We start from the raw sequence: 15,871 nt of genomic DNA, 5'->3' as shown, positions 1-15,871 counted from the left end.
TTCAAAATTCAAAGGCCAGTTTAAAGAGATTAGTCTTTCACACCTGAAGAGAGAATTAGTAAACTGAACATAGGCTAGAAGGAATTATGCAGAATTTAGCAAAGAAAGTCAAAGTAATAGAAAAGAAAGGATGAGAGATGGTCTAACCTAAGTATAATTTGAGTTCCAAAAGGAAGGGGGCAGAAGGTATATTTGAAGAAACAATGACTGAGAAATTTTCAGAACTGATGAAAGTGGCCAGTCATTATCCTTAAAAACCACAAGCAAAATAACAAAAAGAAATCCACAGTTGGATGTATCATAGTGAAACTTCAGAATACCAAAGACAAAGGGGCAACATCAAAAGCACCCAGTGAGAATAGGCAGATGACCTTCCAAGGAGTGATTATGAGACTGTCAGCAAACTCTCAACTTCTCATGGAACAAAAACTTTAGCATGATGGGAGAAAATAACTACGAACCCAATATAGCTCCAGAGGAATCAAAAGCAAAGTTAAATACAGCTGACCATTGTATAAGACAGGTTTGAATGATGCAGGTCTACTTACACAAACATTTTTTTTTTCCAATAAATATTGCAAATATATTTTCCTTATGCTTTTCTTAATCAACTGTTCTTTTCTCTTACTCACTTTATTATGAGAATACAGTATGTAATATATGTATATAATGTATAAACTATGTGTTAAGCAACTATGTTATTGGTAAGGCTTCCAGTCAACAGCCCAAATACGCAAAAATAGCATATACATTAGTGAGATATCTGGATTTAAACAAATTTAAAAGAATTAAAGTTTAAAGAAATCAAACTCTTTTAAACCATTGTCTTATCTGACAGAAGCGAATGAGTACTTGATGGACTTTATACTTTCATAAGTTAAGAAAGCATAGTGGAATTTGAGAGTAGTCACTAAAAGAAGAGAATCAGCATATTTCCTCCAAAACATTTTGTAAAATACAAGAGTTGAGAGACAAAAACTATCAGGTGGAAATTTTAAAAATCCAGCTAAATGCAATATACCAGAAAGATTTCCAAAATGTAAGGCTATATAAAGGTAGAAAGTAGCAAGGTTGGAAAAACATATACTAGATGAGCTTTAACCAAAAGAAACCTCATGTGGTTCTAGTAATATCTTTTACTGAGATACAAGCATTACTAGAAGTAATAAGAGCTATTTTATAATAATAATAATAGATTCCATACTTCAGGAAGATAAAACTATTTTATCTAGCAATATGGCCTCAGATCGACAACCACAAGGTGATATAGTGGGATATTTTAACACATCTCCTTTATAAAATAAGCAGAAGAAAATGGGTATGAATATATGATTTTAATAATAAGATTAACAAATATAACTCCACTGAACATACATTGACACTTTATCCAACAAATGAAAACACATTTTTTCCAACATATGTATAATATTAATGGTGTCCTAGGATGATTTTCAACAAATTTCAAAGAACTGAACACATACAATATGCAATCGAAACTCTGCCATTTATTAGCTTATGACCATGCTAAATTTCTTTTTATTATTATTTATTAACATTGATGTGAGAGAGACACATCCACTGGTTGCCACCCACATGACCCCAACTGGAACCGGGGACAAACTGCAACTGAAGTATATGCCCTTAGCGGAAACCGAACCTGGGACTCTCTGGTCCGTGGGCCAATGCTCTAACCACTGAGCAAAACCGGTCAGGGCCATGCTAAATTTCTTTAGCATCTCTGACTTTAGTCTCCTACACTGCAAAGTGGGGATAATAACAGCAACCTTCAGCTACCTAAGCAGAGACACAAAGAAATGGATTTTAAGCTGAATGAATTTAAACAAGGAATGGCACGATGAGATATGTTTTAGAAATATAATTTTGGCTGCAAAATGGAGAATGTCTTAGAAAAGGGAAAACTGGGACCAGGGAGATGAATTAGGAAGAAATTGTAACAAGTCAGATGAGAAATAATGAGGGCTTAAAGAGTGTGTGAAAGGCCATATCTTCACAGATTTTCATGTTCCTATTTAATAATTTCAGTCCCAAAGAGAACTAACAGAAACCAGGCCTACTAAATATATAGCTAGTACTTTAAAATTCTTTAGGGAGTAATTACAGATGCTAAAGCACATAACATTTTCATTCCTTAACTACAGACAGTTTAAGAGCAATCTTTAAGGCAAATGTCTCTATGACCTATGAGAAAAAGAAACTGATCTGTGGTATCTCTATTTTGCATATGTATTTTTATTCTTTAAAAAATTTTGTATTGAATTTATTGGGGTGACACAATAAAACTATATAGGTTTCAGGTATATAATTCTATAATACATCATCTGTATATTGTATTGCGTGTGTTCACCACACAAAGTCAAGTCTCCTTTCATCACCATTTATCCCTGCTTTGCCCTCTTCTACTTTTATTAAATTTATTTTACAGCACTCTATAATCTCACTCTTTAATACTGTCTAAAGTTTATAATCCTCCCTGGCAGGTATTTCTTATTCACAACCAAACCTCAAAACAAAAACACTGGCTATTTCTGTTACCTGATATTAACAGGTACGTACAAAACCTACAGATTGCTGTGTTCACTCAATAATCTTAGAAAATTCAAGAGAAAATGTTCCTAAGCATGGAGTTTTGAAGAAATTCAGTTCATAAATTCAAATGAGACAAAGAATAAACAAAATTCTCTATTTTCTTTATAATTTTCATTTACAAGGAATCTGGTTAACTAAAAGTTCATGTAATTAAAAATTCAATGAAGTCAACACGGTACTGTACAATACTTCTATGCAGCACAGCACTTCTGCATGCAAGCAGTTCCTCCAGAAGTTAGTTGTTTTATGTTTTATTTCATTTTTTACCATTGACTACAAGCCCACAAGTGGTATGATGCCTGATTTAAATTTAGGAGAAATAAAACCTGGCCAGTGTAAATGATAGTAATAAGAATGCCATAGTGGCATATCCTGGCCAAAAAGTTCTAATTTCTCAGAGTACCAATTAAATTTTCATTTGCATGCCCTATGCAAGAGTGTCACTATTAAGGTGAAAGCAAATGAAGTTTATTTAAAGTGAAAGGGTGTGCTGAAATAAAGTGTCAGAATCAGATGAATAAAACAGGTGAAGGGGAAAATGTGACTCTAAGCGATTTTACACCTTGTCTCTGTCAATCATTTTGGAAATCTTCCAAACATTACATCAAATAAAGTCAAACTCAAGAGAGATTTGTAATTTACATAATTTATACCTTAGCATAAAGCAATGCTAAATACCCCTGGAGCTGCTATTTGGAAAGGAGAGCAGAGGAGGAAAAGGAAATCAAGGTCACCCTTATTTGCTACTTCTCTCTTATCTCCCAATGGAAAGCATCAAATTCTAATCGTGAAAATGACAACTCATTGTCCCTTTCACCTCTCATCTGAATCACAACAGCCTCCTAGCAGGCCTTCCAAAGTTCTGCACTTGCCCACTCTCAATCAATCTACCACAGAGCAGAAAAAGTGATCTCACAAGCAAATCAAATAACAAAATTCCTGTTTAAAGCCCTATAAAAACTTCCCAAAATGCATAAAATAAAATCCAACTCCCTTATTTTGGTTTCCAAATTCTGCATGATCTGGCTTCTGCCTACCTCTCCAAGTTACACCCTCTACCCTATCCCACCACATACACACAAGTATCTTGCCAAATGCCATGAAACACAGAAGATGCAGGTGTCCTACCTCAGTGCTCAAGCAGCTTACAGACTGACAATGGGAGCAAGGCAAGTACATATATACCAGGAAAAATGGGCAAAACATTAGATGATGTGCTTGATAGCCTATTAACTCAAAGAAGAAAGAGAGATTGTTCTTGCGATTTCCAGGAAGCTTGGTGGAAGAGGTCACTTTTGAAGGACAGGACTATAAAATAATGGAAAACAAGAATTTTCAAGCAGTGAGAACAGTTTAGCAGGAAAAGAAAGCAAATGGATGAGATACATTTGAGGAATATAAGTCTAACTTGAGAAAAGTGCTGATAGATAAAGCACAGGATAGTATTAAGAGATAAGGTTGTAGATGTTGGGTCATGGAAAAGGACATCATTTTCTTCGGGAAAAGAGAAAAGAAGCAATGGAGATACATAAAAGGAATACGATTAGTGAAAAATAAGAAAGAATAAAGAACATTTTGTACTGGGTCAATGAACATCCTCTGATGTGGTGGCCTGTGAATGCAAACATGGAAAGAACAGCTTAAATGCTGCTATATGAGATGTCTGAGATTTTCTTGACTATGGTTTCTTCTAGGATTTTTATGGTTCCATGACTTACATTTAAGTATTTTATCTATTTTGAGTTTACTCTTGTGTATGGTGTAATTTTTAAAAAAATCCTCATCCAAGGATATATTTTCATCTATCTTCAGAAAGAGAGGGAGGAGAGTGGGAGACAGAGAATGAAAGACACATCGATTGGTTGCCTCCCATACAACCCAGACCAGGGACAACCCTGACCAGGGCTAGGGACCGAAATGCAACCAAGGTATGTGCGCCCTTGACCAGAATCGAACCCACAACTCTGGTCCAGAGGCCAATGCTCTAACCGCTGAGCCAAACTGGCCAGGGCTGGTGTAATTTTTTTTGCATGTACCTGTCCAATTTTCCCAACACCATTTATTGAAGAGACTGTCGTTACTCCATTGCATGCTCTTGCCTCCTTTGTCAAATATTAACTCAGTGTAATGGCTCAGCCTGCTTTCTGGATTCTCTATTCTGTTCCATTGATCTGTATGCCTGTTCTTGTGCCAGTACCAGGCTGTTTTGATTACAATGGCTTTGCAACAGAAACAAAAGAAAAAAATAAACAAATGAGACTACATCAAAATAAAAAGCTTTTGCACAGCAAAAGAAATCATCAACAAAATGAAAAGGGTACCCACTGTATGGGAGAATATAGTTGCCAATGAGACATCTAATATGTGGATAATTTCAAAAAAAAAAATAATGAACATATACAACTTAACAAAAGGAAGACAAACAATCCAATTTAAAAACTGGCAAAGGACCTACATAGACAATTCTCCAACGAGGATATACAGATGGCCAAGAGACTAAAAAAATGCTCAAAGTCACTAATCATCAGAGACATGCAAATCAAAATGACAATGAGGCATCACCTCACACCTGCCAGAATGGCAGCCATCAATAAATCAACAAACAAGTGCTGGCAAGGATGTGGAGAAAAGGGGACTCAGTACACTGCTGGTGGGAATGCAGACTGGTGCAGCCACTATGGAAAAAAATATGGTGTTTTTCAAAAAATTAAAGATGGAACTGCCATTTGACCCAGTGATCCCACTTCTAGAAATATATCCTAAGAAGCCTGAAACACCAATCAGAAAGAATATATGCACCCCTATGTTCATAGCAACACTATTTACAATCGCTAAGATCTGGAAACAGCCCAAGCGTCTACCAGTAGATGAGTGGATAAAAAAGCTGTGGTACACTTACACAATGAAAAATTGTGCAGCTGTAGAAAAAGAAGGATCTCTTACCCTTTGACACAACATGGAGGGACCTGGAAAGTATTATGCTAAGTGAAATGAGCCGGTCAGAGAAAGACAAGTATCACATAATCTCACTTATATGTGAAATCTAATAAATAAAATAAACTGATGAATGAAATAGATCCAGAGACATGGAAGCAGGGAACAGACTGATGAATCTCAGAGGGAAAGGGGGGTGCTGGAAGAGATTAACCAAATAATTTATATATGTACATGCATAATCCATTGACACAGATAATAGTGCTGTGAAGGCCTGGAGTGGGGTGGGGTGGGGGATGGGAGCAGTGTGGAGGGGGTCAATGAGGGAATCAAAGGAGGAAATCTGTAATACTTTCAACAATAAAGATAAATTTAAAAAGAACAGTTTAAATCAGCTGATAGAGAGTTCCATACCCTCATTTACATATTAAATAAAATTACATTGAACAGGAAACAGGCCTATAATAAATCTCACTGTTATTTCTATTATTTATGACAACTAGAACTAATTTACCCAGATTACTACATGTTGCATTTTAAAAGATCACTTTATTAAAATGATTAAATCTGTCATTAAATGTACAATAAAATAAAAACTCAAATTCCTATCTTTTCTTGTGAAGTAAAAAAAATCCCAAATCTAGTTTTGTCACCTAGTATAGATAATAAATAAAAAGATACATATTCAATAAAATTTTAATTTATGAAAAAGTAATTTAGTTAATATGCTACTGCTCAAACAGCTAAACTAAAAAAAAAGAAAGAAAAGGGTTGCCCGTAAATTCGGTTCACTGGGATAGTAACCTGTAAGCGTGAGAACAAAGAGTACTGCTCTATTTAACCTGTAGAATTAATTTTATCTACAAAAAAAATTAAATCATTTCACTAATTTTGAAATATGTCACTATTCAAAATGTCACTAAATAAAATAATTCCATTTTGTTACCATAAAGAAAACAGTAAGAAAGTAAAATGCATTATTTAAAGATATGCTTTAAATTAGATTTAGAAGCTTAAGTTTGTGGGTCGTGAGTACCACAAAACACTGACTTCTTCAGCAAAAAAAAACATTTAGTTAATTCAAATTATTCTGGAGGAGACTTACTAGAAGTAGAATTGTAATCACAAACTGCTCTGGGCAAGTGCTTTCCCAAATCCCATGAGACACTCCAGTAAAAAGTGTTCAATTTTCAAATACACTGGGGGAAATGTTCAATAAATCTAACATGCAAATAGGCACTGTGCATCTTAGGAAAGAAAGGGTTATAGCCTTCAAAGTTTTCCAGAAGCGCCCTGGCCGGTTTGGCTCAGCGGTTAGAGCGTCGGCCTGCGGTCCGGAGAGACCCGGGTTCGGTTCCCGCTAGGGGCATGTACCTCGGTTGCAGTTTGTCCCCGGCCCTGGTTGGTCGTGCGGGTGGCGGCCACTCGATGTGTCCCTTCACGTGGATGTTTCTCTCTCTCTTTCTTCCTCTCTCTCCCTTCCACTCTATCTGTACAAACAATGGAAAATGTCCTCGGGTGAGGATAAAAAAAAAAAGAAAGAAAGAAAAATTATAGAATTCATTGTTGTCTACAAACTTTGTTAGTTTAGCTTCATCTTTCCTTATATTTTATTCATAGGAAGCCCTCAAGTCCCAAATCTTGCCCTACATAGAGTGTACGCGCACGTGCACACGCGCACACACACACACACACACACACCATATTTAGTGCATATGTAAAAATCATCTATCTATCTATCTATCTATCTATCTATCTATCTATCTATCTACCCTTTCTGCTCCAGGATTCAGTTGTTCTCTCCTTCCATCTCTCCCAAATCAAAAGTATTACATATGATGTCTCCAAATCAGCAGTAGGAACAGCAGCTAATAAGTTAAAATGAATTTTCAGATAAAGTTGGTAACTAATCAGGTATGTTAAAATTTTAAAAGAATAGATCTGGTTGTCATAACCTAAAGGAATAAACCACAAACAATACTGTGACACAAGGGTAGATTATAAAAATGTTCTATTCTGCTGACCCAAAAACTGTTCTACTTAGGGCTTACATGTAAAATCAGTGATACATTTTTATCCAAGGAAAACATTACTTTCATACTTAGAAAAAAAGTATTTAATTGTTTCATTGTTCTATCTTTCCCAACACAAATTTTAAAAATATATATATAGAAAGAAAAGTTAAGCAAATTTTATAGAAAAATAAACTTTTTCAAAAAAATATTTTATAAATCTCATAATTACATAATCAGTATAGACTATGACATAGAATTTATGAGCTAAAACTACTCTTATTAATCACCTAGTACAATATACTCACTTATGGATAACATTTTAAAAGGGAGGAGGGGTGGTAAAAGGCACTCAAAGTCATAAAAATTTATGGCAAAACCAGGGCTTAGAATCCAGGTCTTAAAGCTATTTGTCCTTTAAGATTTCCATTTCACCAGAATACCCCCCCAACTTCTTGTTTTATTTTTGAAAATCTTCACACATTTCAAATATATATATAAATATATATTTTGTGCCTGGCTGGTGCGGCTCAGTGGTTGAGCATCAACCCATGCACCAAGAGGTCGCTGGTTCGATTCCTGGTCTAGACACATGCCCAGGTTGTGAGCTCGATACCTAGTGGGGGGCATACAGGAGGTGGCCAATAGATGTTCCCTCTCATCAATGTTTCTATCTCTCTCTCCCTCTCCTTCATCTCTCTCTAAAACCAATAAATTAAAAAAAATACATATATATATATTTTGTGTGTGTGTGTGTTTGTGCTTTACGTACTTAAATGTCTAGAGACTAAAAGCTATCAGCAATGTTTATTTTATTTTCTGAGTTTATTCATATTCATCTGATTTTGATGTTTTGAAAACATATGTATAATCTACCTAAGCTGACTAAACACAAAATCCAACCAAGTAATAATTTTGTGAGTGCACTACATTTTCCCTTCAAAAATAACATTATTATCATGTTTAAAGAAGAGTACTTCTTTACCTGCCAATATTCCTTACAAAGATGGTAATTTTGTAGCATTCTACAAATCTCTGAATAGTGAATAGTGACAAAAGGACAAAAGTTCAATCTATTTAAAATAGCGAAAAGAAACTGTGGAGAACTTAGACTTCTTATACTAATTTAGAAAATCCCCGAGCTCTCTAAAGTCTTACAAGAGCTCTTAAATGAGAAGTCACAAAGAATGGAAAATTTCACTTTCTGCATAATACAGTGAGACAGATTCTTTCCAATTATCTTTCAGTCAGGAAACTGCCAGCTTGAGCCACCCAATGTGCTTTACAAAGTGTCCAAGTAGTGAAGATTGATATTTAGCAGAGAATTCTTGTAAATCACATGGTAAAGAATATAATCAGAGTACTTGAAATGTAGTAATCATGCAATAAATATTTACAAAACAAAATGAAATACAGGTGGATATTTAAGTTTTGATTTTCCTAAACAGAATCATTAAAATTGAACACTTTCTAAATAATTCTACCTAATGTATATAGAATTCCATTTTTATAATATTTCAATCTGTAAATCAAATTTAGTCAAAATAGGAATATTTCAGTTCTCCATCTGTTTATAGTTATTAAGTAAATTTAATATTTTACCAGGGGGGAGATGTCCAGTTTCACTTCCCAAATGCAAAAAGCTTGGAAGTCATTATTCCTATCCTTACAAGAAAAAGCTGAATAGAAATGAAAATCAATAACTTTTCTTAGAGACACTTGAGATAGCAGCACCGCCCCCCCCCCCAAAGTCTAAAAGACAGGTTAATCCAGAGAGTCACAATTGAGATCTGCTTACCTGGAGTTTATGCCCCTGGAGCCATAAATTGGTGGAAACACTTACAGGGGAATTTTAATGAACTGCGAAAGGATAAATGTAGACTAGCTTGAGAGTGAGCAACTCCTGGGGGCATAGTCTTGGGAGATTCCCACCTTTTCCGGTGTTTTACCTCCAGGAACCCCAGCAGTTTCTCATGGTGAGGATCCAAAAAAGACCCCCTCTTGATTCCAACAGGAGGAGGGAAAGAGTCATCATGGTGAAATATGTCCAGAGCATCCATAACAAAGGTCTACTCTCCAGGGTAAAAGCTTTTTCCTACCTGGGGTAAGGATATTTCTCATGTTCCAGTCCACTGTATCTTTCTATCTGCCTAACAGAGAAATACTTGTGAAGGTCATAGCCCCAAGACACAGGGCCACTAGTAGACTGAGATTTAACCATAAAAATATAGAATGCTTCTCTCCTATACCATACCATCATACAAACAAGGTTTCAGTAAAACAGCAGATTACAGGTCAAAGAGCTGGGAGATGCAGACTCTCTCTGAGAAGTGCTAAGAGAAACCCAAAGTTAAGAAGAGAGACAAAAACAAGGATATCAGGGGATTTACTCCTCTGACACCTACAGCTACAATAAACATTAAATAGAGCACAACTTCTAGCTACATAACATAAATCCTCACATAAAAGGCCTCTTCATTTCAGTCCCTAATATGATACATATTCAGCTTTCAACAAAATTATAAGGAATGCTAGAAAAAAAAGGAAAATAGTCTTAAAAGTAAAAGCAAGCAACAGAATCTGACACAGATATGGAATAGGTATTAGAAACATCACACACGGAATTTAAAATAATTATGATCAACATGTTAAGGGCACTAATAGAAAAACAAGACATTTTGAAAGAGCAGATGAGTAATGTAAACAGAGAGGTATAAACATTCCAGGAAAGAATCAAAATTAAATGCTAGAAATCAAAACCACTATAACAGAAATAAATAATACATTTGGCTCATCTGCAAAGGGGAAAAATCAGTGAGCTTAAATTTAGGTCAAGAGAAACTACTTAAACTGAAATGCAAAGCATTCAAAGAATGGAAAAGACCAGAACATCCAAAAACTGTGGAATAATTTTAAAAGGTATAACATATACATAATTGGAATACCAGAAGGAGATGGAAGAGAAAATAGAGTAGGAGGAATATCTGAAGTAATAATGTCTGAGAATTTTTTGAAATTAATGATAACCACCAAACTACATATCTAGGAGGGTCAGAGAATATCAAGCCAGATAAACATCAGAAACAAACAATATACATTTAGGCATGCACATTCAAATAGCAGAAAGCTAAAAATAAAGAGAAAATCTTGAAAGAAGCAAGAGGGGTAAAATATCTTACCTATAGAGCTGTGGTTCTCAACCTTCCTAATGCCGCGACCCTTTAATACAGTTCCTCATGTTGTGGTAACCCCCAACCATAAAATTATTTTCGTTGCTACTTCATAACTGTAATTTTGCTACTGTTATGTTTTAGGCGGTCCCTGTGAAAGGGTCGTTCGACCCCCAAAGGGGTCACGACCCACAGGTTAAGAACCGCTGCTGTAGAGGAACAAGGAGACAAAGAATAAGCAAAGCTCTCTATTTTCTTTAGATTAGTTCAAAGTAATTAGTTTTAGCATATTCTCAAGGAACAAGGTAAGAATTACAGTGGATTTTTTACCAGAAAACATGTCAGTAAGAAGAAAGTGGTATGAAATATTTCAAGTGTTGAAAGAAAAAGACCCTACCAATCTAAAACTCAATATCCAGTAAAATTATCCTTCAAAAGTGAAAAAAATATGGCTTTTTTCAGACAAACATGAAAAGATATAATAGACAAGACATAACAATAATAAGCATATTAAGTAACTGATAATAATGTCAAAATACATGAAGCAAAGCTAATAGAATTGGAAAATGAAATAGAAAAACCCACTATTAGAGTTGGAGATTTTAATACCCTCCTTTAAGTAAATGATAGATCAAGCAGGAATAAAATCAGTAAGGATACAGTAGACCTAAATAACATATCAATCTTCTTGATTTAACTGAAATTTATAAAAACCTTCATCCAAAAGCAGAATACACATTTTTCCCAAGCTCACATAAAACATTCATTAAAATAGACCACATACTGGGCCATAAAAAACCAACACATTTAAAAAAATATATTAACCATACAAAGTATGTTCTTAAATCACAATAAAAATAAACTAGAAATCAATAACAGAAATTTTATAGCTGGAAAATCCTAAAATATTTGAAGATTAAACCACATACTTCTAAACACATAGAACAAAGAAATCTCAGAAAAAATTTAAAAATATTTTGAAGTAAAGGAAAATAGAATTTATCAAATTTTGTGGAAAATGGCAAAAGCAGTGTTTAGAAGAAAATTTATAGCTGTGGACGAATATATTTGAAAAGAAGATCTAAAAATCAATAACTTCTTCTTCCATCTGAGAAAACTAGAGAAAGAACAGAAATTTAAGCCTAAATAAAGCAGAAAATAAATAATATTAAAGCAGAAATCGATGAAATTAAAAACAAAATAACAATAAAGAAAATCAACATAACCAAAAACTGTTTATTGAAAAGATGAATAAAAATGTATTACATAAGACAATGTATATGAAAGTACTCTGTAAAGTGTGAACACTATATAATACTGAATTTTTCATTCATTTAAAATATGTTCAAATAAGAAAATTAAACATCTTAATGAGGGACTTAACATAATACAGATGGTCAAAACATTGATAGCAATCTAGTCTTCTGAATGTTATATAGATGAGAATGTATCATGAGGATTTTATTATTATATTTCTAGATATCTGTCTGCACTTCTGTTCTGCATCATCTATAATGGGAGCAAAGAAACCTGCATCGTAAAATGGTACTGTAAATTGTCATGCTGAAATAATAAAATCCAACATTAATAAAATTTAACTCAGCTTTATTTTTCAACCCTGAGGATGAACATTCATGGAATAAAATATAGAGAGCGGTGGTATCCTTCCCTTGTTGCCCTAGGACCTTGGGTGTAGGTTTTTTGAAAATATACATTTCCTTGTCAGATAGATAAGCTTTAACCCATGATTTTGCATTAAAGTTTTTTCTCTTTTATTTTCTCATATTATCCTTGAAAACTTATGAATGGGCAGAATAGTAAGTCTACTATAGATTTTTCAATATGTCTGCCCTTCTTTTCCAATCTCCTAAGAATATGTTGACTATAACTGTGAAAACAGGGCAGAAGAATGAGGTGAAGAGTCATCTAAAATTTGCATTATTACTTTCTGGCAATACACCTAAAAAATATTCCTAGATATGCAACACATACCGTAAATGAAATTGTAATCCTGCATAGGCCAGCCTGCCGATTATGTAATTTGTCCATCTGATGACCAAGTACTGTCAACTCGCTCTCTTTCACATCGTCTGTATTGGTCCCATAATTTTCATCCAGTCTTCAACTATTTTATGTGCCCATGTTCAGTTATCTGCATTATTACAATGACCCTTTATTATACACCTCTCTCAACATTCCTCCTTGTCTCAAATCATTTTAGGTATTTACTGCTCCCAGCTTGTAACTGTTCATTTTATGGGTCAACTGGCTAAACTAGAGTAGCCAGTTATTTAATCAAACACTAATCTAGCAGTTGCTGTGATGTGGTTAACAGCCAACTTTCAGTAAAGGAGATTACCGTCAATAATATGGGTGTGCCTCTTTCAGTCAGTTGAAGGCCTTAGAACATAAACTGAGGTTTCACAAAGAAATTCTGCCTCGAGAGAGACTGAAGTATCAACTCCTATTTGAGTGTCTAGCCTGCCTGCCTGTGACGTATATTTCATACTTGCAGTCAGTAAAATATGTCAACCAATTTTTTAAAACAAATCACTTTACACACACACACACACACACACACACACACACATCTTTCCCATTGGTTCTGTTTCTCTGGAGATCCCTAACTAACACACAAGTCTGTATTTGTTTTCTTCTGCCTTGGGCTTCCTAGTGACACTGGCATAATGCTTAGGTCTTTGGCATTTAGGATCAAGGAGATGGTTAATATTACTGGAATAATGATGTTGAACAGCTTTATTCTCATCTGATCTAAGCAGCAATAAAAAAATACATTTTCATATGATAAAAGTCTCAAACAATGAATTCTGTTCTTAAACCACTTTCACTACCAATTAAGAAATTCCTTTTCACCCAGCCGGTGTGGCTCAGTGGCTGAGTGTCGACCCATGCACCAAGAGGTCACTGGTTTGATTTCTGGTTAGGGCACATGCCTGGGTTGAGGGCCAAATCCCCAGTGGGGAGCATGAAGGAGGTGGCCAGTCAATGTTCTCTCTCATTGATGTTTCTATCTCTCTCCCTCTCCCTTCCTCTCTCTCTAAAATCAATAAAGAAAAAAAAACCTTTTCATAAGGGTTTCAAGATATACACTACATATTAGTATGCATTTGCATTCTAGCTGAGAATAAAAAACAAACTTGCACCCAAACCTTGCAATAAACTTTTTGTGTCAAGTGTGTTAAGACACTGTGCTACAAAACTACAAATTTAAAATGATTATTTTCAAATAAAAAGTACATTAACAATAAAGAGAAACATTTATTACCATACAAAATGTACTATGTTATGTGGTTTATATGGATTATCTCACTCAACACTAAAACCAGAGAAAACAACCAGAAACAAACTATCAGCTATGAGCTCACATTACATTCTTTAACAGAAAAGGAAAATGAAATTTAGTGATATGAAGCAATTTGCCTAAGGTCAAAACAGCTAATAGGTAGTAGAGCTCACAGTACTGAAGCCCATGTTCATTTCTGTCATTTCACAAAGTTATGATTTTGACTGAATAGAACTCATTCCACTGTTCTAAACCAGAGATTATGTTGACACCATTGTAGCTATTGAAGAACAGAGGCCAAGGGTACACAATTTTTCTAAACTATTTCGAGGATAGAACAGTCATGTGAGTAGCAGAAAACCAGATGATCTCTGAAAAACATCAGATACCTGAAAAATTGCATTTAATATATGTAGTCTTTGAAGCAGAAAATGCAAGAAAATTAATAGCAAATATCTTTCAATAATTTAATTTGTATCTGTTTAATTTATAGCAAACATCAAAATTAACATGAAATTGATGCTTGGCAGAACTGATTTTGATAGCAATATGTGTCCACTGGAACCTCACTGTCTGTTTCTACTGTAGAGTGAGATTTGCTGTCATGCAGGCTTGTTTGGGAGAACACTGTTTAGACATGGTCTAAATCCTTGCTTTGCCAAGTGTCCTTGGGAAAGCTCCCAATATCTCAGTTTCTTTCTATTTCAAAGGAGGGTAATAAGATCTACCTTGCAAGATTTTTGTAAAGACTAGAGAACTTATGTAGTGTAATGGTGGGAACATAGTAGGTGTAATGGTGGCTGATAGTAATATTGCTATCATTTATTATTACCACAAATGTAGATGGTTTCCTGTATTATAAAGAGTATATCTTGGAGAATCACTTCGGAGAGCCACTAAGCGAGGGTGAGGGCCACTGTTGGTTGCTTTAGGCATAGAATAAAAATGACAAGTTGTCGGACAGAAAAGCAAATGTGTGAGTCAGAAAGGTCAGGGAAGAACAGTAACAGGGAGCTTATTTAGATATTCCAGACAGAAGTTGATTAGTTGAAAAAGGAAACAGAAATTTACACAGACAGACCAATTCATAGTCCACTGGTCCCAAGAGTCAGATTTATATTTCAGTCAGAGATGCGTTATGCCAAATTATCCCATCTCTAGAACCTCACCCAGCTACGGATATTATCTTACTAACCAGGAATTAAGGGCTGGATTGTCTGGCTTTTCTAAAGAAACACAGGCAAAGGGCAAGGGATATCTTAGACTAATTTCATTTCTGATTCAAACCAACTTTTGAAAAAGGAATAACAAGCTCTGATGAAAAATCATGTTTTGAGTTTTTGCAAATCAGATGCCACATTCCAGGAGGGTGGAGTGAAGGCAGAGGCAATCACAGGCCATGCCTCCACCCTGGTGAACAAAGCCCAAAGGAATTACAAACAGGACCAAAAAAATATTACAATGTAGAATTATAAGAACATATTTGTAATTTTCAACTGAATTGTTACTTTTAATTTATCAAGGCTATTGTGATGAAACAAACAGTCCCCCCATTGATTGATATTAACTTGCTGGGTAATATAGCAGTTCAGCCAATTTCTCTTTGATTGTCATGTATTTCCCAAAACCATGAAGAAATGAGAATAAGCAAAAAGATGTTTACTCTCCATTCCTTTCTTTCAGTTGACCAGTAGGTCAAAACAAGCATTAAAAAAAATCACATCATTATTCCAAACACATGGAATTACCTATTTTTGTTCACAAAACAACAGTTACTCTACCATTTACCTCTCTATGCATCCCTTCTCCTTCCTAGTATATTCCAATAACTCCCAGAATCCACT

General features: G+C 34.8%; 1 protein-coding gene across 4 annotated transcripts in view; it reads right to left on the bottom strand.

The window, feature by feature from the left end:
- The window catches only part of XRCC4 (X-ray repair cross complementing 4), a 247,655-nt gene that overhangs the window by 46,441 nt on the left and 185,343 nt on the right, over positions 1-15,871 (bottom strand). The window contains exon 8 of one of the 4 annotated variants that reach the window (XM_036279199.1): positions 12,764-12,875. The exons of the other annotated variants lie outside the window; for them this stretch is intronic. Coding sequence (XP_036135092.1) covers positions 12,872-12,875 — 4 coding nt within the window. The 3' untranslated portion in view covers positions 12,764-12,871. Of the gene's footprint in view, positions 1-12,763; positions 12,876-15,871 lie in introns of those variants that run through there. 4 annotated transcript variants of the gene reach the window in all.

The sequence above is a fragment of the Molossus molossus genome, unplaced genomic scaffold (genome assembly GCF_014108415.1).
Source record: "Molossus molossus isolate mMolMol1 unplaced genomic scaffold, mMolMol1.p scaffold_m16_p_3, whole genome shotgun sequence".
In the NCBI taxonomy this organism is placed as follows: Eukaryota; Metazoa; Chordata; class Mammalia; order Chiroptera; family Molossidae; genus Molossus; species Molossus molossus.
The sequence above is the reverse complement of the archived record's forward strand: the minus strand, read 5'-3'. Positions and strand labels throughout refer to the sequence as shown.